At 42.3% G+C, this 26837-nt stretch overlaps 1 protein-coding gene across 3 annotated transcripts; it reads right to left on the bottom strand.

Moving 5' to 3' along the window:
- Positions 1 to 373: 373 nt before the first annotated feature.
- rc3h2 (ring finger and CCCH-type domains 2) lies at positions 374 to 26837 on the bottom strand. 3 transcript variants are annotated; one of them, XM_056432866.1, is made up of 20 exons: positions 26563 to 26837; positions 19822 to 20150; positions 19622 to 19739; positions 18803 to 19036; positions 17532 to 17707; positions 16191 to 16391; positions 15850 to 15982; positions 13153 to 13271; positions 10931 to 11043; positions 10493 to 10807; positions 9783 to 9985; positions 9395 to 9690; positions 9163 to 9309; positions 7667 to 7804; positions 6523 to 6687; positions 6132 to 6390; positions 5460 to 5544; positions 4703 to 4913; positions 4333 to 4496; positions 374 to 4222 (listed from the first exon to the last, which is right to left on the bottom strand). In XM_056432866.1, the coding sequence occupies exons 2-20, from the start codon at positions 20050 to 20052 to the stop codon at positions 4075 to 4077; spliced, it is 3456 nt and encodes a 1151-aa protein (XP_056288841.1). In that variant the 5' UTR covers positions 20053 to 20150; positions 26563 to 26837; the 3' UTR covers positions 374 to 4074. The 3 variants fall into 3 exon arrangements, with proteins under 3 accessions (XP_056288841.1, XP_056288840.1, XP_056288842.1); XM_056432865.1 differs by lacking the exon at positions 26563 to 26837 and adding an exon at positions 22336 to 22739; XM_056432867.1 differs by lacking the exon at positions 26563 to 26837 and adding an exon at positions 22336 to 22738 and having other exon boundaries at positions 9395 to 9687.

The following is a 26837-nucleotide window of genomic DNA, read 5'->3' on the forward strand; positions in this document are numbered from 1 at the left end:
TTTTACTACAGCAAGAGCCATGAGAAAACATGAGTGAAGCAACCGCCACATATTTTACTTAATAGAAGGTCTTGGCAGTTAAACCTAGTGTTGAGAGTCAAGTCTTCATAATAGCCTTTAAAAAACCCAAGAAGAAACGGGTGAATATAAATTATGAAAAGTTAGACTGGGAATGGGAGAGAAAACAATATTCTTCATATATATCTGGGTTGTATCTTAAAATAATCTTCCCCCATTAACATCAAGTTGAGAAGAGAACATTAAATGAATACGTATTCCTGTATTCTTAAAAACAGTTTTTACGGCCAATGAATTGGTTGTGTTATCCGACATCCCCAATACGACATTCACAAATTATGACAGGAATCACAAAGAAATGTAATTTGCTGTTGATTTATTGTGGCATGCAATTTCCAGTGCCTTTTCATAATTCCATCTCTCAGTGTATACTGCTTAGCCAAGCTGTCTGTCTGACAGGTGAACGAGCCAGAAGATGTAGTCAGTCAGTCAAACACACATCAATAGCACACACATCAGTATCATCATAAGTTTGACATACTCCAGTCCTGCATTACCGTAAAGACGGTAAAAGGGAACCTTTCACAATATGATATTTCCAAGGAAATAAATGGAATACGTAACAGTATTATTCAGTATGGGGACATTTTAAGTATGCTGTCTCTTAAGGAATTTATATTCCTCATTCTGAAATGTTACAAAACTGCCCCAACATTTAAATATATCTGGTAATCACAGGTTGTATGAATGACCATCTATACTATAAGTCCATCTAATGATGGTGACAGACTGTATACAATGACAGATGTGTACCATCTCTTAATAATTCATTTACATTTCAATCGAACAATAGATTCGCAAATAAAATGTCTAATACAGACATGAATAGTCAGAAAACATCAGTTTATCATATGTATCACAATCAACAAACAGGCTTTTTCCGATATAATATAGAATAATGAGTAACTTTCTTGCTTAATAAAAAACAGTTTTGAGCAAATTCTCAAATTCAAAACAAAGCAGATGTCTTAGAATATACCGAGGAGGAAAAATACCACAACAACAACCCAATGTGGCAATAACAATAGTAGTATATAATATAATCTCTATCAAACAAGAATTAATTTTCATGAACAAACAGTTAAAATGCTGCAAACAAACTTCAGCACTTGACGTGGCCACACAGTGGGCATGTGCAGAACTCTTACAGCGTGTTGTATCACAACTACAGAATCATCAATACTCCTCCGTCATCACAAGAGAGACTATATCGCATGCATGACGCAGGATGCAGGGAGGAAGGGCAGTGATGGGGTAGGAATCAGTGCAGTGCAATTGGCCACTACAGAAGTGATAGGAAACAGGGAGTATCACATTGATGTTAGTGCAATACTCACAATACTGCGTGTACATACAGTAGTGCCCAGCCCTTTCCCATGGAAACAGGAATAGCAAAGCCAATATTGATACTAAGAGGCAAAAGAAAACACTGGCAAAGTAAACATTGGCAAACAATATAATCTCTAACCCTTTAAGGGGTCAGTTTTCACCAAGTGAAATTCAGGTAAATACTTCCACAACATATTTAAGTAATGGATATAGAAAAAGTAGCTGAGCAACTTAAGTCTTTCCTGAGCGATTCAGACGGACACGTCTCTAGCCCCCTCTCGTGGAGCAAAGCAGAACTGCATCAGTATCTCACTACTCAACGAGACTGAGCTTTTACCTCCTCGCACAGTTTACAGTTGAGGAATATGAAAAGCTGTAGGACAATTGCAGGGATTGGTTATACTGTACTGTACACAACATGGCACTTAACGTTACGTGACTTCAAAGCTGAAGTTGTAAACAGATGCAGAGCGACAGTAGGTAGCTGAGCTCATGACTTGCGGCAGCGAAATTCCTGTTCCAGCTTTTTCCTTTCTCACCTCATTAATCAACCTCACCAAACATTTGGAGACTTTTCTAAAGATTATTACATTTCATTTTTCAATCACTTTGTCTGCCTGCGGTGTTGGTGGAAAAGAGAACCCCCAAAAGGGTTACCGGTCCATTTATTTATTCAGATTACATAATGTTTTAACTTGCACAGCCGTTTTGCCATCCTCTAAAATGGGATTTAATGTATTATCTGTATGAGAGGATACTTTTTGGAGTAGGTACAGTAGCTTAGGTGAGAGGAAATGATGGAGGAAGCTGTAAAGATTCAAATATTAGTCAGCCATCCTCTTCTCATTCTACACAAATCTCATAAGATTCAGAATAGGGTGTAAACAAACTCATGACTTTAAATCCTGTACATTCAAAATGAGTTAATGTTTTCACGTTATTTATTAAAGTCATTAAGACAAAGCCACATATGACAGAATGCCTCATATCTATAAAAGGAAGTGAAGCAAAGCTGGGCTGTATGGAAATCACCCATACTGCACACAGTTACAGTGAACTACACAGCCAAGGGACATAAGACAAGACAATTAATTATGTAGCAAACAAAACAAGAGTAACAAAGACCCTAATACAAAATACCCCAACATACAACTTCACAGAAGTTAGCAATGCATCAAATAAAAGAAACCAAACATTTTGAAAAAGTGAAACAAAGACAGGGGCGAAGTGGTGTCCCTCACTTTTGTAGGCTTCAGCTTGAGCATCACGCGTGACCTCTGAATATTGTTGACATTGTACGTAGAGATGACCGAACTGGAAAGCATAGACAAGGCTTACACCTCTGAAACAGGACAATGTCTGAATAACACAAAGAGGAAGGCCACTGTGTTGTATGTGTGTGTCTAGTGTGTGTGAGTGACAGCACACGTGCACTGTGTGTGTGTGTGTGTGTGTGTGTGAGAGAGAGAGCGGTGAGACTGTTCCTAGTTTACAGTCAGCAGGATTAAATGCATGAACCACGACAGACACACAAAGATAAAACTAAAGTTGTTAAAGATTGATTGTAGCTTTAGGTGGCTTGTGTAGAAATCTACTAAAGCAGCTCCAGCTGCAGCTGAACACAACATTTCCTTTGGTATTATTTAGTTATGCAGTAGTAGTCACCCTAAGAATAAAATAATGCTAGTATGGTATGGGGGGAAAAAAGGAATACACACATCTTAGTTGTGTTGTCATCCCTCCTGACCTCCAGGGATCAATGACCATGAACACATTCAGTTCACGGCTGTGCCATTGGCTTCTGTGATCTCATGACAGTCGAAGGTCAACATACGACTCTGAAAAGATAGAGCTTGTTTTAGTATCGGCATCGTGAAGACCTCTGTTTTATGCTGTTTTAATATTTCTAAGATGTTGGGAGTGCCTTGCTAATGGCTATCTCTTAATTTTTTCGAGGGGTACTTCTGAAAATGTTTCCGCAAAAATACAGCAAAAGCCATCGACTAAATCGGGTGAGGACATTACCATGGAACATGTAATGAGATAGCAAGACATGGAAACTAACTGTCAAGTATTGAAAAGGTGACAAAAAGTAGAAGATAATCACTGTTTTTGTTGAATGTAGCTTTGGATAGCGAAGTGTCACTTCACCATCGCCTGCCCTGGGGTAAACAGACACAAGCTTGAGAGCAATTACACACTCAGTATCGGGACCCAGACAGAGTTCGGTATGTTAGGATCTTCTTGGCTGTCACGAAAGAATAACTAAAGGAAAAGAAAGTCAAAAAAGGAGTCACGAAAACCTAAAGAAGTGGCATGAAAAGTGGCACCTATGTCAGCTGTGTTGAATGACAACAAACTAGATGATGTGAGAATCTCACAACTAAGATGCAATCTACAGTTCGGGAAAACTCCTCATGGTTTTTTTTGGGTTAGACAGTGAATCACTAAATTGTGTGTGGAGCTGTCCATTGGAGACAGGACAATGTGTTTCCTCTGGCCCCTTACAACGCAGCACAGACTGCTGACCCATATTTGTCTAGTTGTATTTAGGCATATGATTGACATATAGGCTGGAATTAAATGGTATTCCCCTCAACCAGGATCTGGTTGTGGGAAAGCAACGCAGCTCTAACTTAGCGCAGGTCAGTCTATCTTTGTGTCCCCTTAGCTTCCATTCAGCAGCATCTCTGTCCCGGGCGTTTCCGGACAAGCCCGGGTCGATGTGTTCCCCAGTAGAGGAGGTCCAGTACGCAGCACAAGCCTGCCAACGCCGAGACCTCCTGAGACCAACCCTCCAGGAGACAGAGACTTCCTGGAAAGCAGAACAAGAGGATGGATGGAAGAAAGGACTTAAGGAATCAAGTTAAAGACGACTCTGACCAAGGGCGCCCCCGTGAAACAGCGGTTTATATGTTAATTCACCTGAAGGCCATCTTTTTCAGCAGGTGAGCGTCCATCTTTTCTGTCATGGGACCCTCTGTGTGGGGATGCTCCTCCACAGGAGAGGAGAGGAGGGGAGAGGAGCAGAGTGATGGGAGGAGGTGGGACGCATCCTGAGACTGCAGGGTGGCCAGGTCTAAAGACTCCTGAGAGGAGAAGATGATACAAAAAGAAAGACGATTAAGAGGTTTGGTTGTACTTGTATGTCATTTCGGATTTCATGTCGCAATCTTTTGAATCAAAAAGTTACGACTGCAGTTCAACTCAAAGCATCAAAACATCCTTTCAGAAATAATCAAGCAGCATCACAGATTTTGGTGTCCATGTATTTTTACTGTGTGAGATCCAACACCTGAGACTTGATCTCCTGCTGGTCTGAAACCTCCAAGTCGAGGGCGCACAGTTCGAGCTCGATGTCTCGTTCCGGGTCCGGTTCGCTTTCGGCCCGGCCCCGATCCCGGCGGTAGGCGGCGGTCTGAAGGGCTTGCAGATCTGACACAAGTTTCTCACCGCTGCTTATCGAAGTTCGACGGCAGTGAAGCGCTGATGCACAGAGCTGCTCACTAAAACACAAACAAATACAGAAAGTTGATCCCTATTTTTTGAGAACATCCTTGGCATCAGTAGAAAATAATGAAGTGGTGAAATTAAATAAAAACATTACATTGTGCATTAATGGCCAACTAAATGGACATCACTGTGTAGAAACAGGTCATGACAATCTAATGTCAGTGTGATGCAGAGGGCTTTCCTGACTCTTGGCAGCCCAGTGGGTTTCTAACAACCAGCTAGCGGCACTATTTCTAGTCTGAGTACAGAGAGGAAATGACTGCAGCACAAGGAGATAGGAAAGAGTGATGAGAGGGGACAATTGAGAGCAGATGTGTTCAGAACAATCAGAAACCAGTTCTGTGAAAAGGCCTTCATCGTGTTCACCTGTTTTTTTTATAGCAGGTGAACTTATAGGTTTGAATTATTTCCGCTTCTCACGTCTTTGCATGGGGAGTTTGTGCGTTTCCCCGTGGTTTAAACAACACGTAAGACTAGAAGGAAATTAACATGCAATGAGAAAACAAGTAAAAAGAGAAGCGTGTGTGAGCGTGTCGTACCTCTCTAGGAAACTGGAGTGACTGGAGGAGTCGGATCCTCTGGAGCTCCACCTGTAGTCGCTGTGATCCAAGTGGTGGTTATAATCTTTGAGAGAGAAAAAACAATGCAACATTTACCTTATAATAATAAAATAATAACATCTGATCATGTTTCATGCATCTGTAAATCAAACACAGTTTATAAAGGGATTTGAAGTTGAACTACAATAAATGTCTGCATTACAGAAACAGGATATATCCAACAGATTTAGAGAGAGAAAAACATTAATTAATAAAACTAAATACATCCACACAAAAAAAGTGGTGAAATATGAATAATAAAGGACTCCTATCCCCAGGGTTCATACACATGTTGACCAATAGATGTCCATGACCTTTCCATGACTTTATACCAAATTTCCATGACCAAACATTATGTGAAATCTCTATGTATACATGAGTATAGCTTACATGACACAAATGAGAGACAATAGTTTGATTAAAAGAATAAATATTTTTATAAATGTTTATTCTTTTAATCAAACTATGTAAATTAACATATGAATATAACACATTTCCATGACTTTTCCAGAAGTTTTGGGGTTTAATTTTTTCAAGGACAATCACCATTTTCAAAATTCCATGACTTTTCCAGATTTTCCATGACTGTAAGAACCCCGTATCCCTCCTCACCTTTAAAGTTGATGGGTGTCGTATTGGCGTTGCCCTGGCAGGCCGTGGCTTGGATAGGGTCGGTGGTGTGGTAGCCCGTGCGAGATGCCCTGGATATGGCACCCCACTTGGAGATAATGGGCCCCTCACTAAAGGGAATGATCGGGTCCTCGTCTTTCAAGCGCCGGTAATGATCCAATGAATGGAGCCATCGCTTCCCGACGCCATTCCCGCTGCCACTGACTCCACCTCCTCCTCCACCGCCATTGCTGTCTAACTCCTGCATGACATAAAAACATAAAACACCGTTCGAACACACACCCACTCTGCTGCAGAGATATTGAAATGAAAAAAAAAAAAGTGTCTTCAGATGTGTGTCTGCGCCTACTGGCGGATGTGGGAGGAGTCTCACCGAGTGCTCTGAGCAGGAGTGAGTTGAGGTGTGCGCGAGCATTTCGGGCTCAAAGGGGCTGAGACAGTGGCCGATGGTACCACAGGACCACGGGGAGTAGTGTGCTAAGCTTTCCTCGCCTCTGAACCTGCACCCCACACACTGGCCTCCACTGCTCTCCACATGCTGAAAGACAGAGAGGCAAATGAGAAATGCTCCTGTTGCATTAGTAAACATAACTCATCCTCCAAGCATTTGTATTAAAGAGAACGGAAGAGAGATGCCAAGTAGCAGTGTTTTGGGGGGAAACAGCTGGTAAGGCAAGACTAGGTAATATATATATAATAATAGCGTAGATATTAAATATGTATAATAGTAATAATAATAAGCAATAAACTCTGTCACCTCCACCAGCTTTCTACATGGGTTTCTACCAGGGGCTCCAATTATGCAAAACTCAAATTTAAATAGACTCTGAATTTCCCAGAGGTGGAATGTAACATTTATATTATTATATAAACGGTGTGATATTTTTTTTACACACCTCAAACCAGCCTTGGGTGCTTACAAATTTGAATGAATTCTCTTCTCTCACTGGCATTAATGACCTGGTGCCAGTTTGCTGCCATCCTTGTGACGAGCACTGGATCTCCTGACATATAAAGAGTCAATCTTTTAGCTGGTCTTGTTACGTCGATTTAGATTAATGCACAATCACTTAAAAAGTCCTTGTGGCATCTTTAATCAGCATTATCTGACATGCTGTTCAACAATGATTTACTCCACCGAAAGCCTGAGTCACTGCTTGTTAAATTCTCTCCGCCCGCTTTCTCCATTTCTCTCTCTCACGCACGCCCACACATGCACATACGCCACAATTGTGCATTGCTATGATATCTCCCTCCACAGTTGCTAAGCAACGATCCCCCACTAAAATAGCATTGGGAGAAACTGAGGCGCAAGCTTTGTGGGATAGCAATTTAATCCTACATATTTTAAAAACGTTAAATCACACAAGCAATTTATTACCCAGGTGGCTGCAGTAAAGCTATTAGCAGAGCATTCATGGCGGCATGTTAATTGTAATTGTCATGCAGGTAAACAGCCTGAACCACGCTGTGTGTGTTTGCGAGTACACATGTTGTGTCTCTTATTTGTTTGCTACCTCAGTTGCAAAATCGATGGTGAAGATCGGGGAGGACTGGGAGGGCCTGTTGGTGTTGTGATGGTGGTGATGGTGAGCCCACTGTTCCTGCTTCCTTCTGAACAGATCCTCGTAGCCGAGAGGAACACGGCCGTAATCCTGACAAGCGAGCAAGACAAGGAGACAGGAAGAGGAAGGGTGAGGAAGAGAAAGGAGAACAGATACTTATATAAATATAAACATATTTTTAAATATCTTAATTTTAGTTTAGTGACAATACATTTAACTGAAGCCACAATTTACAACTCATAACCACCAAATACACAACTAATGCAGTACTTTGAGTTTTCACTTGAACCAGATTCATAATCAGTCTTCCTCTATCTTTACCCATTTTAAAGTGCTCAGATTTTTTTTTTATCTGACCTTTTATGTTTGGTCAAGGTTTAGACAGATTTGAATATCTGGGGGTGGAAACAGCTGTCCACTATAAAGCAATTCAACAACTCGCCAATAAAAATAGCCAACCTTTACATTTAGACCCTATGGAGCTGTTTATTCAAAGATTTTTTTTACATTGCACAGTTATTAGTAGTTTTGTTTTATCTTGTAGATACTGCACATGCAGGTGGTGGACACTGAATATTTGTATTGCACTGCATTGCATCGGTGCTGTATTGGTGTTGCTATCACAACATCTTTGTTTCTTCCTGCACAACTGAGAACATTTTCTTCAAATACTTGCTGAAAATATTTGGAATTTATTTATTGTTTGGACTGTACCCTGTATTAATAATCTCTTATCACAGGTATTGTGGCATTATTGGTCAAATATTGAAGAGCCACAGTAGTCATATTGGTAATGCTATATGATTATGTGAGAAGTAGAAACGAGAGTGGGGGAGGCAGAAACATATTTGGATGAGAAGTGGGAGGACTACAGAGGAGGCGGAAGCTACAAACGGCAGCTCTGCTGGCAGGGAAGGTAGAGGTGAGATGATATGTGGGCGTAAAAAGAGGAGCAACGGCGAGGACACGTTGCTGAGAAGAACTCAGCAATAAAACTGTTCAACGTAAGACAGAAGAAAATCGATTAATACAGATTAATTTTCACTGGTTATACTGGAAGCTACATAAGAGATGTTTCATGACATTGTGAGAAGAAAAACAGACAGAAAATCATTTTAATATATCCCTCAGTAGAGGATTATTCTTTAATTATTGCATGGCTCAATGTGGATCATCTCTCTTATACTATGCCCACTTATCATTAATTAAAATACATTGTTATTTAAGGTATTATACTCTTGAAATAGATCCTATGCTTGAACTGCTACTGTGCAGTTACCATCACTCACACAAGTGGGGGACGCTGGAGCAATTAACAGCCAGTTAGGAGAGTTGTTGAACGGATGTGTGACGCAGGAGTTACATCAGAGGTGTGTTGACATCTAAAAATAAATCCCTTCAGCCAATCAGAGGAGAGTATTTCCCACAGCTATAAGATGCTCGCCTACCCTGTGTAGGCCTGCACGGTGTTCAGCTCCAGAGCAGTAGTTACTGTCTAGAGAGTTGAATCTCTCCCTGAGTGGAGGCTGGTAGACGGAGGACTGCAGCACCTCTGGAGGCAGTGAGTTACTCCTGGCATCCTCTCTGTGGTACAGCTGTTGATAATAATAATCATCAATACCAGAGTAAGTCACAGAATAATGAGAATAACCGTCGCATGATTGTAAACAGACGGCTCACCTGAGGCCTCCATACTCTCCTGCTGTCGTAGAGGGGGGCATAAACACCATGAGCCGGAGCCAGAGGCCCATATTGAGGCTGCCCCGGGTGGTGATGGAAGGCAGGAGCTCCCATCCGATCTCTAGGCGGGTGTGGCGGGTACCCCGATAGAGAGGAGGAAGGTGGGTGCGACGCTTGAGGGTCACTAAGGTAGGAGGAGGGCGGCAGAGAGGATTCTGGGACGTTGGAGGATCGAAGGAAGCGAGCCATGCAGGGTTTTTGAGGAGGATGAAAAGTCGATTGGTAGTACGAACCTGCTGGAGAGGAGGGGGAAAGAAGACAGAGAGATTTGTACTTTCCCAAGAAAACAATAAAGTCGAAAGTTTTTTTCATTTAACGATTGGCTCACAGGCTGGTTGATAATGGGGCGTTTCATATGCAGAGTGGGGCTCCTGATAGTACAGCTCTGACGGCTGAGAAGGATGTGGTGCACGCAGCATGAACTGACTATGTTTGGGCATGGGAGCGCCCACATCACCCCGCCCAACCGTTGTCAAGGGAGATGACGCTGAGGAGTGGTTGACTGGGGTCCTGGAGGGTGAGATGGGCTTCCTGGTGGACAGAGCGACAACGGAAAGAGAAAGAATGAACATATGAATGAGTTGCAGATACCAAAGGTCAGACAACCCAAACGTGTTCCAAACAGCATATCAGGTGACCTGTAAATGTGGATTTGACTACATTCAATCAAATTTATTTAAATTAATTTATGTTACTAGTGGAAGTTTATAACCATGCATGCAAATCTACATTTATATATTATTTATTATGATATTGCTTAATTACTTATTGCCTATATTATATTATTATTATAATAATATTATATTAATACAATATATTTTATTAATGCTCTAATGTGCACCCGCTGCTGTGATCCTGAAATGTCACCACTGTGGGACTAATAAAGGATTATCTTATTTTATCTTATTCATTTTAGTATATATAACTCCACGTAAATAGTTAGGCTCTAGTCGAAGAAATATTACGCTAATCACGTGATAAAAAGCCCAAAATAGAAGGCATAAAAGCATCAGTCAACAAGTGGATGAATAATCGTACTGTTCAGTTGACCCAGATGTGTTTCGGGTAGATAGCCCGTTGGATCCGTTCGCCTCGTTGGATACATTTGGCGCCGCTCTACTCATTTCCTCCATCATGTCAGCCCCTCTGGACATGAGTTGTGGGTGAGTCAGGCTGGACACTCCCTCTGTCAGGGAGTCTGTGTCCTCCCCTGTGCCATTGAGGCCCTGACCCATGTCTGTCGACACATCTGTGTGGATGCTTCCCTCCATGGTGAAGGTTTTACCCATAACCCCCGGTGCTAACGGGAAAGTGCGGCCCACGCTGCTGCTCTTCTTGTTTCTCAGTCTAAATCTGTAAAGAGAAGACATCGAGGAAATTCAGAACTATGGGGATGGGTCGTAAATAAATACACGATTCATTAAATACAATCCAATGAAAAAGGTTTGGGGACCGCTGTGTAGAAACAGGACTCACTTCTCGAGCTCATCCTGTGTGTGTGCAAAGGTACAGTTGGTTCCTCTCGGACAGCCTCCTTGCTGACGAAGGTCTCGACACATGCTGGTCTTGTACTTGCTGTTGGCCTGAGGCTGCAGAATGCACAGGGACAATGCAGATTTAAAAAACAAACCAATGCATGTACGTTTGGATCAACAACAAAACAGGTGTCGACAGACCACAAAGAATAGCAAAAGCATGTGTTCATGGTAGGGGTGCCATCTTTTAAACTGTTGGCCTCCAAAACAAGTATTTAAAAACATTTCCTGATTTACAGAGCGAAACAGTATCATGTTGTCATCAAACACCTTTTATATTTTATTTTCTAATATGCAAAAGATTCCTTTAACCCACAAAATGTCTCACTTTGCACAGGACAAAACTTAATGATAGTGTCCCAGGGATGACGACAGATATAATGGAATGCAGGTATTGTACAAGTTAATTTATTCTGAATGGTCTCATGTATTTAACCAATTAGATTAAGAATGCATGAATCTGGGACTGAACTTGATTGTTTGTATTAAAACTAGGGCTGTGAAACGATTAAAAATTTTAATCGGGTTAATCACAGGTTTTTGTGGATTAATCATGATTAATCACATATTACCGATATTCTCGGTATATTTTGTGAGAACATAGAGATTTATGACAAAAGACGGATATATACATTTATACATTCTTCTATACAATGGTGCTGCAACTCAGCAGTTATTTAGCAGTTTTCTTCCATATGGAACATTAATACATCTTCATCCTAAACAGAATGTTTAACCCTCCTGTTACCTTTCGGGTCAATTTGACCCCATTCAATGTTTAATGTCGGTGTTCTTTGGGGTCAATTTGACCCCAGGCTGTTTTTCACTGTGTCAAACATATAAGAAATATCAACTTTTTATTTATTTAAAGGGCTATTTAGGTAGTCAACAAACAAACATAAAGTACCTCACACTTAAACTTGGGAAGCAATATTAATTCTAATAATTTTCTGGAGGTTTTAATTGCTGGGGTCAAATTGACCCCGAGGGTAAAATATGTTAGTAAATGTAAAGGTAACAGGAGGGTTAAACAGAACATTTTCTCTTGTTTGTCAACCATTAACTCCACCATGATACAATCTAAAGGCCTCTAGTCTTCCTCTAGCAGCTGCTGAGGCAAACTGACTGTGTGGGTTTTCTTCATGAACTGGGCCGTGATGAAAGGGACGGCGGGGACACCGCTGCAAAGCTGAAACCTCACCGGCCCGGACACGGGGACAGATTGACAAGTGACTTTTTTTTTGATCGGTCCCGATGCGCGCGCACGGAGCTCTGTGGCGCGCGAGACGGAGATCGATAAGTGTTAACGCGACACGAAGAGACAGAAATGACATGCTGCTGTGGAGATACGATCAACAACAGACGTTTAGTTTAATAAAAGAACAAAGACGTGCTATAGAGAACATGTCAGGGGGCGGGCCAATCTTTTTAATGTCATGCGATCTACCGACACTACGCCGCGATCGACTGGCAGGTCGCGATCGACGTGTTGAGACCCCTGATCTACAGGAAGGTTTCCGTAGGTGAACCTGCGGAAGGATCATTACCGATGAACAGCACGACCGTCTGCATGAGAGCGGACATAGTTCAGATTGAAGTGGTGTATTGGAAGCTCATTTTGCAAGTGACTTTTTTTTCGTCCCGACGACCAACAACAGACGGATTGGAAGCTCATTCTGCGCATGCGTTAAATGCGTTAAAAAAAAAAAACTAGTTAAACCTGGAATTGAATTAACTGAGTTAACGCATTATTTTTCACAGCACTAATTAAAACATAATTTATTGTTTGACAAGAGCGGCTAGTGACACACAGAGGACCATAATCCTCTATTCCCTCCCCCACATATCACTCAGCTGACTTGCTATAACACGTAGCACAGCATGTTGTGGTATCATAGAGAGAGATCTAGACACCATGTTTCTTCCTTTCTCAGTCTAGCCAAAAAAAGAAAAAAAAAAAAAATATCTGAACCTTCTTATTTTCCATGTCAACTGTTTTCATGGGTTCACAACTGAGCATCAGTAATCTGCACTTTTCTACTGGGCAAATATGATGTTTATGATCTCTTTCACATCCTTTAGCTCATTTAATTTCATGCATTGTACTATTGTCTTTTTTAATTAATATAACCGGTGCAATCTCTTCCTGTGGCATCAGTGTACCTGCGGAGCATCGTGGCTCTTCTTGCTGAAGTTCTGGATGAATTCCACTAGTCCATGAACCACCAACTTCACAGCCAGCATCACACTTTCCAGCTCCTCCCATGATGGTGCCGGGGCATCTGCAAACAGATTGACGACACAGTGTGTTCAGAAGAGAGTCTTGTCACTGTCCAGAGTCACAAAGAGGCTCAGGGAGCAGCGAACATCAACAGAATTTACCGTGGATTCGACATAATTGAGATTAGTGTAAAACTCTCTAACTGACGTACTCTTTGGATGAGGAGACATATTTATTCTTTACATCCATTGTACAGTAGGCCCTCCCTGCATGGATAAAGGTTCAAATACCAAGAGTCTGCAGTCATGCTAGCAGCTTTGTGAGGTTCTACTTCAGCCAGTGGTTCTCAAACTGTTTCTGTCGCGCCCCACTTCGGAGGAAGAAAAATGTTCGTGCCCCACCGCACGAACAAAATTGTAACTAAATGGTCCATGCTGAATTTTTATTGAAATAACAACATTGTGTGACTCCTGTGACTCTGTGCTTTTTGAAAATAATAGAATAAAGAAATTTGCAATCACTTTTAATTAAACCAGATTGCTCCATCAGACAAAAACTAATAAAAAGTGCAATCACTTTGTTAGAACAATGCAAATAAAGTTGTGCAAAAAAGAAGTAATATTTGGCAAATAGCTTATTGTAGCTGCAAATAACACATTTGGCACTGGATATATTTTCAAGATAATAACAATTAGTGAAAAAACTAGTTCAAATATTTGGAAAAAAAAGAGTTTTAAACTAAATATATTTTCAAAACAATAATGTGCAAACGGTGCAAAACAAAATGAGTGCAGAGATGTGTGAGCCATCAAGTTGTATCAGTTCAAATTCACTCAGATTCTCAAAGGAATCAATATTCCCTTGATCGAGATCCTGCAAATTAATCTTTATAATTTAATTAATAACTTTGCGGAAAATAGTGGTGCTTTCAGGGACCTTGTTTTATGAAATTGACCACGCTGATAGCATCGGTCAAAACCTTGTGTAGTTCACGACACATCAAGCACTTCTCTGTGTCTGACACAGTGTGTCCATTTGGAGAGGCACTCTTGATCAGCGCCTGCACTCCTTTTCCCTGCCACGGTCTGCACCATCTGTGCAGAAACACACACAACTTTCCCATTTCAGTGTTCTGTCCGGTAACTGATCATCTGATGCCACTTTTACAAAGTGATTTGTATTCACCAAGTTTCCTCTGAAAGAACTCCAGTGGCTTATTTACATGAGTGAGCTGTAATGTCTCCAAGTGTCTTTTCATACTGTTCGCTGAGTGTTCAGACATAAAACACAGACTGGTCTCTCCTCATCTGCATCGCCTGCGGTGGATTTTATTTTCCCTCCTGCCAAACGTTGTGCACACTGCTGAGCTACAAACTACTGAGCTACAAATTACTGAACTACACACTACTGAACTATAAACTACTGAACTACAAACTACTGAACTACAAACTACTGAACTACAAATTACTGAGCTACACACTACTGAACTACAAACTACTGAACTACAAACTACTGAGCTACACACTACTGAACTACACACTACTGAGCTACACACTACTGAGCTACAAACTACTGAACTACACACTACTGAGCTACACGTGAGTCGCAAAGGAGCTCGGACGTCACGATCACGCATGCACAAGCGTAACCTGTTAACGCTCTAACCGTAACTTAAATATTTCCACATACTTTTGTAATATGTGAAGTTCTCCACACTGCCCCCTCCCCCCTCTGCTGAGCTTTGAGCCTGTTCTGTGATTCTGTTCCGTGATTCTGTTCTGTGATTCTGTTCCGTGATTCTGTTCTGTGATTCTGTTCCGTTATTCTGTTCCGTGATTCTGTTCCTTGATTCTGTTCCATGATTCTGTTCCATGAGCCTGTTCCGTGATTCTGTTCCATGAGCCTGTTCCGTGATTCTGTTCCATGATTCTATTCCGTGATTCTGTTCCTTCCTCTACCTGGTTGTCACGATCTTAAAATTATAACTTAAATTATTAAATTATAACAAAAGCTCCGCCACTTAAAGCCACTCGCTGTGAGAGCGCTGCGTGCAGACAGCATTTAACAGAGCGGAGCAGCGCGTGTGCTCTGATCGCGCGCTCTCTTAATGCAATATCAGTGCTAAAAATATGCAAAATCATATATTATTTTTAACGTACGGGTACTTTGTTAGTGTCGATACACCGTGCAACATGACAGCAGTAGATGTAGCGGCTGACATTCAAGCTAACCCAAACCCCCCAAACGATGTAGACATCTTAACGCTGATTGGCCAAGACTCGACACGTCCCATCAAAGATGTTTTATTGCGAAGTTCACCACATCATATTTTCTCTGTGTCTCACTGCAATCTCATAAGCGCCGGCCGGCCAGTTGACCTGCCAGAGTGCCAGAATATTTCGAACTGTTGTTGTTGTGCTTTGATTAATAAATATCCAACACACGCTCAATCAGGAGTTTTAATCTTCTCTTTTGTGCTTCTTAATTGCATTATGGGATGCGAGAGCCACAACTTGCCTGTTCGCTTCACTTTTCAATCTCATTAATCTTTGTGGAACAGGACAAGCTCAGGACAAGTGTGAATCATTCAGACTCATTAGCATTCACTCAGATGAATACTGTGAAACAAACTGACGCACCTGTGTTGTGGTCTATGTTGGCGAGGAGCTCTAGATGTGGTCTAAGGCTTGTGAGGTTGGCAGGGTCTCCCGTCCTCTGCAGAACGATCGTTAGCTCTTGAACGCTCTTCGCAAACGACTCTGGAGACTGCAACTGGAGCAGAAGATAGAAGAGGAGAGTGAGTCCTTAAAAGAAAATAAAGAATAGATGAATTTGTCCTGTGCTTCTGTTCTCCAGAGGCTTGTTATCGTCAGAGGACCGGCAACATTATAAAGTAATTTCACAGATAATGATTGTTAAAACTTAAATGGCAATCGCAGCCTGGAACTAAAGACGACGGGCACATGCATCACACTGGTACCTTGTCGATAATAGACTGCATATGTGACTTGTGGACCAGGTCTCCGTACAGCAGAGAAGACCACTGCTCGGGGGAAATTCGTAGGCCGGCCTCCATGGCAATGTGGACGATCTGAGCATCGTGTTCTCTCCGGAGAGCCTCGTATGTTCGAAACTCTTCCTTCAGCTGCATCAGTGAGGAGTCTTCATCCCGCTTAGTGACCTGACAGACGATGGATGGAGAGAGAATAAGAAAGAAGGAGAACAAAGATGAGAAAGAAGGCAAAGAGGGTATGGACACATTGTTACTTTTTGTAAGACCTTTGCCCTCGATACAAAACAAATTAAATCGATTTTAGCGTTTCCTGTGAAACCGGAGGAGCTAATGGGATAGTACAATTTCTGGGTTACATATTTAAAATAAAACTGTATTTTGATATGGGAGGCCCAGAGTCGTATTGCAATTATCCAATGAAATGTAAACCAATATATCGACCAGTCAGTTTACCCGTGTGTGGCGTCTTCAGACTTATGAACTCAATTCAGATCAGACAAAGGGATTTCCCCCTGCTCAGAATCTGCCCTATGAGTAATCATCATAAGACATCAACACAAACACACACACACATCCAGCAACCGCATCATTTCAGATCTGTCAAGGTCACCAGTCAAAATTATAACCCGAAAGAATCCGATATCCTCATTGCTGTCCATCCTGTGCCTGTTTTGTTAATGTTTCTCTGCATTCCTGAGCCGTGTGTCTCTGTCCTGCAAGGTGGGGCAACGAGGGCAAATATAGACTGCTGTTCCATCAGGAGCAGATCGCTGGCATTCCTGCCCTACCAGCAATGTCCGTCATCAGATAACAGGCACAGAAATACACACATGCACAGAAATCCAGAGGTTCGTATCCTCGTTATAGATATTATTATTATGCAATATAATATATCAGTACTATGGGCAACCCATTTAGACAGTGATAAAAGAAAGTCTTTCCTCATCTTTGTTTATCTTATTTTGATTTATTAAGTGGTACACATTGTACCTAAACTGACAGGAAAAACAGTTTTGCAAAACACCTGCTGACATAAAGAGAGGAATTTATTTGGAGCACTATCTCTGCGGTAAAGGAATACGTGGCGGTCTATATAAATACCCTTCTTTTAATCAGGTCAAGTATTATGGCATAGGTTCCTCGGACAGCAGCAAAGTGAGGTTCTTTTGTTCAGTCTGTCATGGATCACATTCAAAGAACTTTTTCTCGATACAGTATGTAATAGTGCAGCTTGCTCACATGACCTCGCAGCATGCGCTCATATTCCTGTGGTTGGTGTGTGTTAATGCTCATTCATGTCGCCTGTACCTTGAAGCAGGAGGCCCTGTAGAGAAGCTGCACCACGTGTCCTATGCTGGTTTTGGAGGCCTGGGGGAACCGAGCCTCGAGCTTTTGGACCACGAACAAAACCAACACCTTCCTGGACAAGGCTGAGCCGTCCTCCAGAGCCAGTAAAACTAGCTTCAGAGCATCTTCCTGCATAGCTGATGAGGGAGAGATAGAGGGGGATGTGGGTGTACGGCAGATGACAGCCAGAGGTGAGAATGGTGGGAGGATGGAAGAATACAAAGCATGTTTTAATGGACCAGTCAAACATACACATCTATTTCTAGCACCTAGAGGTTCTTGGAGCCAGGTGTCCTCAGACTTTTAGATGAACTCTTTCTGTGATCATGATGAGAAACAGGTTTTCCAGTCAGAATCTGCCCTATGAGTAATCATCACAGGACACCGGGTACCAGCACCAGCAGTCAGATTGACGAGGTAATTCACAAACAAGGTAACTTCTGCACACGCTGGGCCATCTTCACCTAACGCTCTTCGTAAGAAAGTTATGACCTTCACCAATGTTTTCTGATGTGGGATTTGTTCTTAGGTAAGAAGAGAATCTACGCACACTTAATCACATTTTACATTTAAGTGTTATTTTCTTTGATTATTTCAATTTAGAATATTATATATATACTGTATATATTAAATATTAGGAATTATTATAACATTTTAGAAAGCATTATGGTGTTTTTTAAATAAAGACTACACTAACTTCAACACTGAGCACGTGACAGCCTCCTATGCATCTCCTTATTTATACTTTACATTTATATATCCACAACTGGCGCTGCTCAGTTTGACAGCTCGTCTGACGTTCACTTCCTGCATAAGTACCTCCACTTCAAAGCTAATGTAGTGTTTTTAGGAGTAATATAAATTATTTATTGCAGTTCTTATTGATTAGTTTTTAAACGGAATGCACAAACAAATAAATAAAGAACAAGGAATTCAATTTAAGGGAAAAATAAAAAGGTGCAGGATGATGTTTGATCTTATCATTCCTACCCAAAAGGCAACCCTTTCACTTTAAGGTCATCGAGTTCTCAACAGCTGCATGTCAGTTAATACATGGTGTGTTGGTTTGTCTGTTATATTGAGATCTACAAAGACATGTGTGGAATCTGCCCAAAAATACATTCAAATGTCTTGGAAATCACATGTATTGATTGCCTCACACGTCTCCCGTGTTTGAGTCTTGGAGCGTAACGTTGATACCACGCATATGTGCGTAAGCCATTCACACCTACCGGGTCCCAGGAACTGGCAGCCCCGCGCCCTCACCGCTGCCCACAGGTTGGCAGAGAGCTGCTGTGGGTTCTGGTGCTGCAGGATGAGCTCGGTTATGGTTCGTTCCCCCAGCGACCGTCCCGCCCGCACCGCCCGCACACGGCCCTCTTCCTCCACCAGCTGGCAGTTCACCAAGGTCACCAGCTTCCTCTGCATGGGCCGACTGAGCACGCTCGGACTCAGAGTCGCCACACCTGCAAAGAGTGACAGTTCTGTCGTAAAAGAGTGTGGAACTTTCCCGATGAAAACATTTACTTTGGTGCGCTGTCTTTGTGTATTTAATTGATTTGGTCTTAATTTAAATCTGTTAAAGTCTGTTACAATCTGCTATGTAGGTGGATTTACAAGTCTCTTCATGGAAAGATGAGCCTTGAAGGTTCACCATCTAATCTCCAAACAATGGTTTGTGCATCTTCGGGAACCAAATGACGAAGTGTGAATCGTCCGAATTATCTAATATCTAAAAATAGGATGAATGCTGCCACAGCATCGTCACCCACAATTGGCTGAATAATTGGTAATTTCAGGTTGGTCAGTATTTCTTGTCTGGTTACGCGGAGAGATACATTTTCCTCTCAGTACCATAAAAGTACAGCTTCCAGGCGCAGTGTGAAGTGTAAGAAGCCTGAATGCCAAGTTGCCCAGGCAGCTCAACGGCAGCCCACACACATTTAATATGAAGAGCTTCATTCTCTTCCACAGATGCCCATAGATTCAAAACTGAAAGAAAATGTACCATCAAACACCAAAAAACAGAAATTGTGTATCTCCACACAAACCTTTTGCTCCGCTGATAGGTTTTAGGTAGAGAGCCAGCTCTTCCACGCACACCTTGCACACCTCGTAGTTCTCAACTTCTGCTGCGCTGCTCAGGCTCACCTGTTGCACATATGGGACCTAAGAGACACACACCATGAGGACACGCGAGACACAGGCACTCGTAAAGCTTTCACTCACGCCTTCTTCATCACCGACTCACCTGAGCCCCCACCAGCTGCAGCAGGGCACAGTTGACCGGCAGCAGGTCGATATCGGTGCTGATTGGTGTCTGGTCGAAGGGGCAGGCCTTGCGGTGCAGTTTGTGGAGGCAGGTCTTACACACCGTGTGGGAGCAGCCCAGGCTGATGGGCTGGTGGCCGCTGCTGTCGAACTCATTGTAGCAGATGGGACAGGACAGAAACTCAGTCCACTGGGCCGCCTGCACTGGCATCCTGCCACCACACCACCGAGGGAGGCGTCGGCGAACTCAGGGGGAATGCATGCCAACGAGCCCCGACAACAGCTCCTGCTCGCCAGTGCCGACGATGACTACGAGGAACGGGACATAAAGTTATGCAGAAGTAGTTTAGTCAAGACAAGAGTTTTACTTCATTAATCGACTAATTATTTCAGGACTAACAATAAAGAATAAAGTACTTTAGATAACCCCCCACATCGGCTACACCACAGAAGAAAAATATTTGGAGTCAACGGGACAGAATAAAAAGTGATAAATGGAAAGAAAACAGAAGAACGTGTTATAGAGAATGCGTTAACATTTACAGTTATAAAGATTATTGTGGTAGTTTTGTTACAGTTCATTATGTGCATGTGTGTTTGTATAATCAGCTGCTTGCCAAAAAAGATTGTCGCTTGCCACAACACAAATCAACAATACTTTTGCTGTGATGTATTGTCAAGTGACTTACACTTAGTTGGTGTCCAAGAAATTAAAGAGCAGCATTAATTTAATTAAGTTGAGTTCACTCTCTTAGCTAAGTACACAGGCAATCTTCAGCCATTCTCACCATAAAGTCAGACATCTTTTTAATGTGGGCAATAAAAGCACTCTCACATAAAAGAGGTAGTTGCCAAAATCTCAACACATACCTTGCTGGGATCACAATGTGTATTAAGTCCAGGTCTATATCTCAATCAGCTCACTAACAACACGGACTGGACATTATTTAAACAACACCATCAAATATCACCAAAACAATCTAAGTAAATAGAAAGTATTCAATAACCAATACATTCAGAAAATGAAATGACAGTAAACCATATTATTTGAGAGGTGTTTACTTTTGCTAGACCGCAAAGGGTAAAATATTATTCTAGAATACTGGTGACAACTGACTCAAAGACAAAAATCCAACATACGGTACGGAGTATTAATGAGAGAGCGAGATCAGTCCTGAAGTATCATCTTGGCTTCCACTTCTTGCTCTTTGAGACGAACCGTCTCTTCTCTAACTAAGAGTCGGCTGACATGCTGAATCATAATAATACTGAATAAGCAGATCAGTTCCCGGACAAATGATACACACAGACAGGATGACGCTGGATCATCAGCGCATCCTGTGTCAGGGAACGTTTGTAGGGAAAAGTGTTTGTTTACGCCAAATGTTCCCAAACAAGCAGAGAATAAAGATATATGACACTACTTCTCTGTTTAGAGCAGAATCAAAAAGGAAAAATCCACAAATAATGACTCGTGTTGGTGCAGGGTCTCAGTTATTTTCTTCCAATCGTAATTTTGTAAATTACCCAAAAGGCATAATAAAATGAAAGAAAAATGTTGACTATTTCCAACAATAATTCAGGTCCTCCTTAAATTGCAAAAATAGATTATTTTTATTTAAAATTGTAATTCTAAGGACTGTAGAGATGTTGAAAAGAGGGTAAAACAGTAAAACATTGAGCCAAACTGACAGAACCAATGGACATATACAAGTCGACATAATACGATCTCAATGTGCTCCCTTCATGCTTTACCTTGATTTTTAACTTCCTGAGCTCTAGTCCATTTATATATATGTTTTAAACATTTCATACAGGCAAAGTGTTCCTCTTCTTACACAACAGGATCAAACGCTATATGTTCTACAACCTCTTGTGTTCCGTATGTTATTTGATAAATCATCCCATTAACCAAAAGGAAAACCTGACACGAAATACATGCAAACATAAAAGAAATCCTTCTGTCTCCATTATGCAACGTGTTTCAGACGCAGCGTGTCAGCACCTGTTGCTTTTAGAGTCTGTTGCATCTGTTCAAACGGCCCACGACAGGCAGCTGGTGCCCTCACCAAACAGGTGCCACCATATTCTGAACAAAAAATCTATTCAGATGGGTTTAGAGATACGGTAACCCCCACCCCCTCCCTCCCACACACACGCACACGCACACACAACCACAACCACACGTACACACGCACACACAGACTAAGAAAGGAGAAGAGGACAAAGCAATTATCTCTCTCTCTGTTAAAAACATGTCTGTAAAAGTTATGACCACGTTTTCTAGGAATTATTTAAGCTTGAAAACAACTGTTATACCAAATAAATAAAAGTATCCTTCCAGTGTGAGCATGTTCCATGTGTTTGTCAAATGGAAAGAGAAAGTGGAAACGTGCACTTTACCCACAACAAGCAACAAATACACCCAACATGCCTTTTAATGTGATTATAATCATTAATAAGCGGCAGTTAATAATGCTACTTATATACGCACCTCCCACGCTGCCCGCAGAGCACGGTCCCCGAGGAAGCCCCCTGGCCGCGTGCACAGCTCCGCTCTGTCCTCGCGCGTCATATTTCCTTCTGCGAGGAGCCCAAATATAACACCGATTACGGGCTATTGTGGCCCCTAAACGGACTGAGCACCGCCAGAGGACGAGTCAGGTCGCGCTCACGTGATGACACGGCTTCAGTGGCGAGTTTAGAGGCGATGTAAGAATGGAGTTTTATCTTGGCGCGTGAGCCGGAATCCCTTTCTCTGTGGAGGGATTAGGGAGTGGCGCAAAATCTTGGGCAACTGGCTGTAGTCACGTTGGCAGCCACCTGTTCCTACTCTGAGCAACTGCTACACCCGGGGTTGTTTATAGACCCTGCAGTCCCTGGCACCATACAGATATGGCCTGCAGCTCCTGCAGAAAAGATTCCTCCACGCATGGCTGGGCACAAGCGCGCGCACTGGCACACCACAATTAGATTCAAGATATGCATAAACACCTCACAGCACACGGGAGTCCATAATATTATGATGTACACACAATGGTTCCATTACTTGTATGAATGGATCACTTCTTGTATGTATGGGGGCACAGAAAGCCCACACAGGCTGGTGACAGGGGGGAAGAAGTGGGCGTGGTGTGTTGTCACAGGAGACACACTTTCTCATTGGGCTTCCCTCCCTCCCATATTTAAAAATGAGGAACCTTGTGAGCTCTGTTTATATTTGTTCCAGACAGTGGTTTGTAGTTTAGGTTGCAGCATATTCAGAATCCACTTTGAAGAGCAAGAAAGAAGGCTTGGTAGACCTGAAGCCGTAATGTACTCTGAGCGGAGTATGAAAAGTACATTGTGTCTTTACAGCCAACAGTTGGCGAGCTATCATCGGGGACAGTGAGTCGTCCCCCCCCCCCCCACGCCCCCCATCTAGAGTTTCCCTTGGCGCGTCTCACAGAGAAGGAGAGCGCGAAAGAAAAAGACTGTTTTGAGGGAGTGTTTTTCAGAACACTGAGTTTGGCCCACCTTCAGCTTTCAAGGGTCTTAACCAGATCTGGACTTTGTTTTAGATTTGTCATGAGAATTCCTGTCGCGTTAAGGTTCGGTACACTTAAGGGTAAAGGTCGATGTTCTCACATTGCCAGCGAAAGGTTGGATAGAAATAGATCAGGCCACGGTCCTTTCAGGGAGACATCGTTCACATGATTCTTGTGCACAACGGCACCGTTTCATTTGCATGTCGTTAGCACGCAGCTCGTTAGCTTGAGTCCTTGTCATGTCTGTTTCCCATAGAAACAGAGACTTTGAAAACAGCAACGCCACTGAAATGGAGAGCAGAAGGAAACACAATACAGCAGCCGTCCATTATGAGACTCATCCAAGAGGTGCACACCCTCATGCAGGGAAAGGTTGGAGTCATTTATTAAGCTGTAATGATGTGTTTGACAAACTGCCGTCATACATTAGCTCCAACAGCTTGAGGCTTGAGGCCTCGTCATGCACCAGTAATCAAAGAACCATTCTGACATGAGGCTCTGAGTCGCATGCCATCCTCTCTTTCTCTGTCCTGCCACTCTCGATTATCAACTACCAAATAAAAACGAGGAAATGTCAATTAAATTATCTGAAAGTTAGACATTCGACCAGTTTATGGATCCACAACAAGCAGTAGCAGCAATAAGGGATGACTGATATCTCAGGGTGCTTGAGCAAGCTACTGAGTCATCTGGGGGACAGTCATGCTCGTGGTGTCCCAAAACTGTTCTGCTACACATGCACACACACACACACACACACACACACACTGGCACATATGAGGACTCCTCACTGTCCCTGTAAGCCCTAAATTCCAATATTCACAATGTGTGTGTGTGTGTGTGTGTGTGTGTGTGTGTGTGTGTGTGTGTGTGTGTGTGTGTGTGTGTGTGTGTGTGTGTGTGCAAGCATGTGAGAGAGTGCACATAACTGTTTGGGATTTCAGTCAATCAGTAAACTCAGGGCGGCGTTTCCACCGGAGACACAGATCTATGAAATATAGACTGTGTTCATACTGCAAGCCTTCCTGCCCAGGTCTGATTTTTTGGTTTGGCTGTTCACATTATATGTGGTTAATATCAGATCCCGGTTACAGTCCTGAACCAACCTCCATGTGCGAAAGACCAACAATAAAGGAGTCCTGCAAAGTAAAAAAGGAGGCCACTAAAGTCAACATTTACTGTTTCATTTATGAATGGATGTGCAGTGGAAACCAACTTTTTTGCAACCAGATGATAGCGTTCACCGTCACCTCCCTCAAAGCTGTCTTCCATGTCTGTATTTACTGAGGGATTCCTGAAAGGGCAGGATTGTGACGAATGTCGATGTAGACTGACGTAAAAGTCGTTAGAACTCCTGAACTGCTTTTCAGAAAAAATCCGACCTATATCTGATTTAGGACCATGTATGAAAGCGTCTTCAATCAGAATTAAAACGATACGATTCCACGTAATTTGTGGGGTTCACACTGTTACGATAAATAAAAACGATCTGAGTCCCATACTGTAAATATAATCTGAATTGGGCCACTTTTGCCTGCAGTCTGCATGTAGCCTTACACACAAAAACTCCCCAGCAACTGATTATCACTAAATAAGTACATCAGTAAAAAATTTACAAAGAAAACAGTACTACTGTAGTCACGACTGCAATATACTATTTTTTAGACATTGTTGTGCTCACACACAGTTTTAATGAGACTATAGACACAATAAATCCCTTTTTGTGTGTTTTGTGTTCATAAACTTTTAAATCCAACCTAAATATGTCTAGCATACCCCTCTACGTACGTTAAACTAAACGAGAGCATTCAACAGCCTTCAGGGAACAACTTTGTGGATAATGCACCGCAAGACTGAAACGTCAAACCCACCACGTTTGTGAAAAAATATACACTGAATATACACTCTCCTTCGCTTACTTGACTAACTGACAAGCAAGCGAAGGAGACTTTAAATTGAATCCCAAAAAAAGCATTACTGTTGACAACAAAGTGACACAAATTAAATCGGATTGTGTTTACAGGCACAAAAACTCTGTAGCAGCGCTTCTGGGCTTTGAAGAGAAAGCAATAGCCAGCAGGTGAATGATGACGGTTCAACTTTAACACTGATGACGCTTGTTCATCCTGTGAGAGCCCGGTAAATACACTCCAGTGGACAGCGCACTGGAAGTAACAAAACACTCGTGCACATGCAGTCTGCAGTGACAAATCATATCATATTTTGGCATCATCGTAGACATCATTTTGAATTGTGTTTATGAATAGCAGCTCAAGGTTATGATGATGCGAGAGCAGCCAGTTATTCTAAGAATGTTTTGTTCCATTATTCAGTACGAGATTACAGTTGTTTTCATGTCTGCTCACTTGTTTTTGAGTGTGCAGTGGGGGTATGTGGGTCTGTGTGATTATGTATTTATTAGGCCTGTCATCACAGTGAGTGGATGGTAGGCAGGCCAACCATACAGCACACAAGCTGCTGTACAGCAAGTACAATAGAGGCCTACTGTATTACTAAGTCTGTGCGATATGGCTGCAGTAACAGGAGCTTCAAAGAGTTAAGCAATCTTACTTAGTTGCAGCCTGGGATTGTATTGTTAGAGTATCAGATAGCTTCCAGTTGCAGGTTAAAGTAACCTCCCGCGTGACGGGCTGCTGCACACTGAACTCAGAGCTGCGATTCTGACTGAAGGCTACAGTAAAGAAGATGCAACAATGTGAACTTGGTAACAGCTCTGCTGTCGCTCAGGAGTCACTTTGAGACCAAAAGTGACACATAAATATCACATGTGTGCAAATCCACATGCGATATCAACTAGTATCCACCATTGCAGCAGCATTATCTACAATTTCATGTGGCTTTTCCTACATGCAATGACTGCAAACCCTGGTTTGCACCCGCATGGGTATGAGCTATGGGCCCATCATTTTAATACAGCCAGCCTTCTTACCATGTGCAAGAGTTGCAGGAATTGATGTTGAGCTGGTGACCAAATAGTTCCACGTCTAATTATAGCATTTCTGTAATATGTTGCTGGTGATCTCTCATTTTTTAACAAAGGATAACGACAAATATATATATTTTAAACGGTGCTAGTCTGACATTGAAATGTCAAAGGCTTTGCACACAACAAACACAATCTAAATTTGAATAGCAGAAAGAAAGTAGCGCGCACCTCTGGATAAGTCACTTACCTCTCCCACTACACCATGTGCGCCAGAATAAACATATTGATCCACAGAAGCGCATCAAAATAGGAATAAAAAATAAAAAATCTTCATCATTTGCAAAACAACCGAGGCATCCAGCCAAGGGAAATAATTATTGACACGAGAGCGGCACGGCTCTGCATTTCAGCGCATCAAAGGCAGGTCTCTCGGTCCGGTTCGGATCCTCTGCCCCCCTTTTCGACAGCACATGACGGACACGTTCGCTCAGGTACGGCGAGCCACGCACACTCAGTCTGACG

Source organism: Pseudoliparis swirei, chromosome 15 (assembly GCF_029220125.1).
Source record: "Pseudoliparis swirei isolate HS2019 ecotype Mariana Trench chromosome 15, NWPU_hadal_v1, whole genome shotgun sequence".
In the NCBI taxonomy this organism is placed as follows: domain Eukaryota; kingdom Metazoa; phylum Chordata; class Actinopteri; order Perciformes; family Liparidae; genus Pseudoliparis; species Pseudoliparis swirei.

Bases quoted from the DNA above. Each gene is read 5' to 3' on its own strand.
- rc3h2 (XM_056432866.1), bottom strand. From the start codon at position 20,052: ATGCCAGTGCAGGCGGCCCAGTGGACTGAGTTTCTGTCCTGTCCCATC. The intron at 19,037-19,621 runs GTTTGTGTGGAG...CACTCTTTGCAG, and splicing joins ACCTATCAGCGGAGCAAAAG to GTGTGGCGACTCTGAGTCCG. The intron at 4,223-4,332 runs GTGAATTAACAT...TCTGCTTTCCAG, and splicing joins CTGAAAAAGATGGCCTTCAG to GAAGTCTCTGTCTCCTGGAG.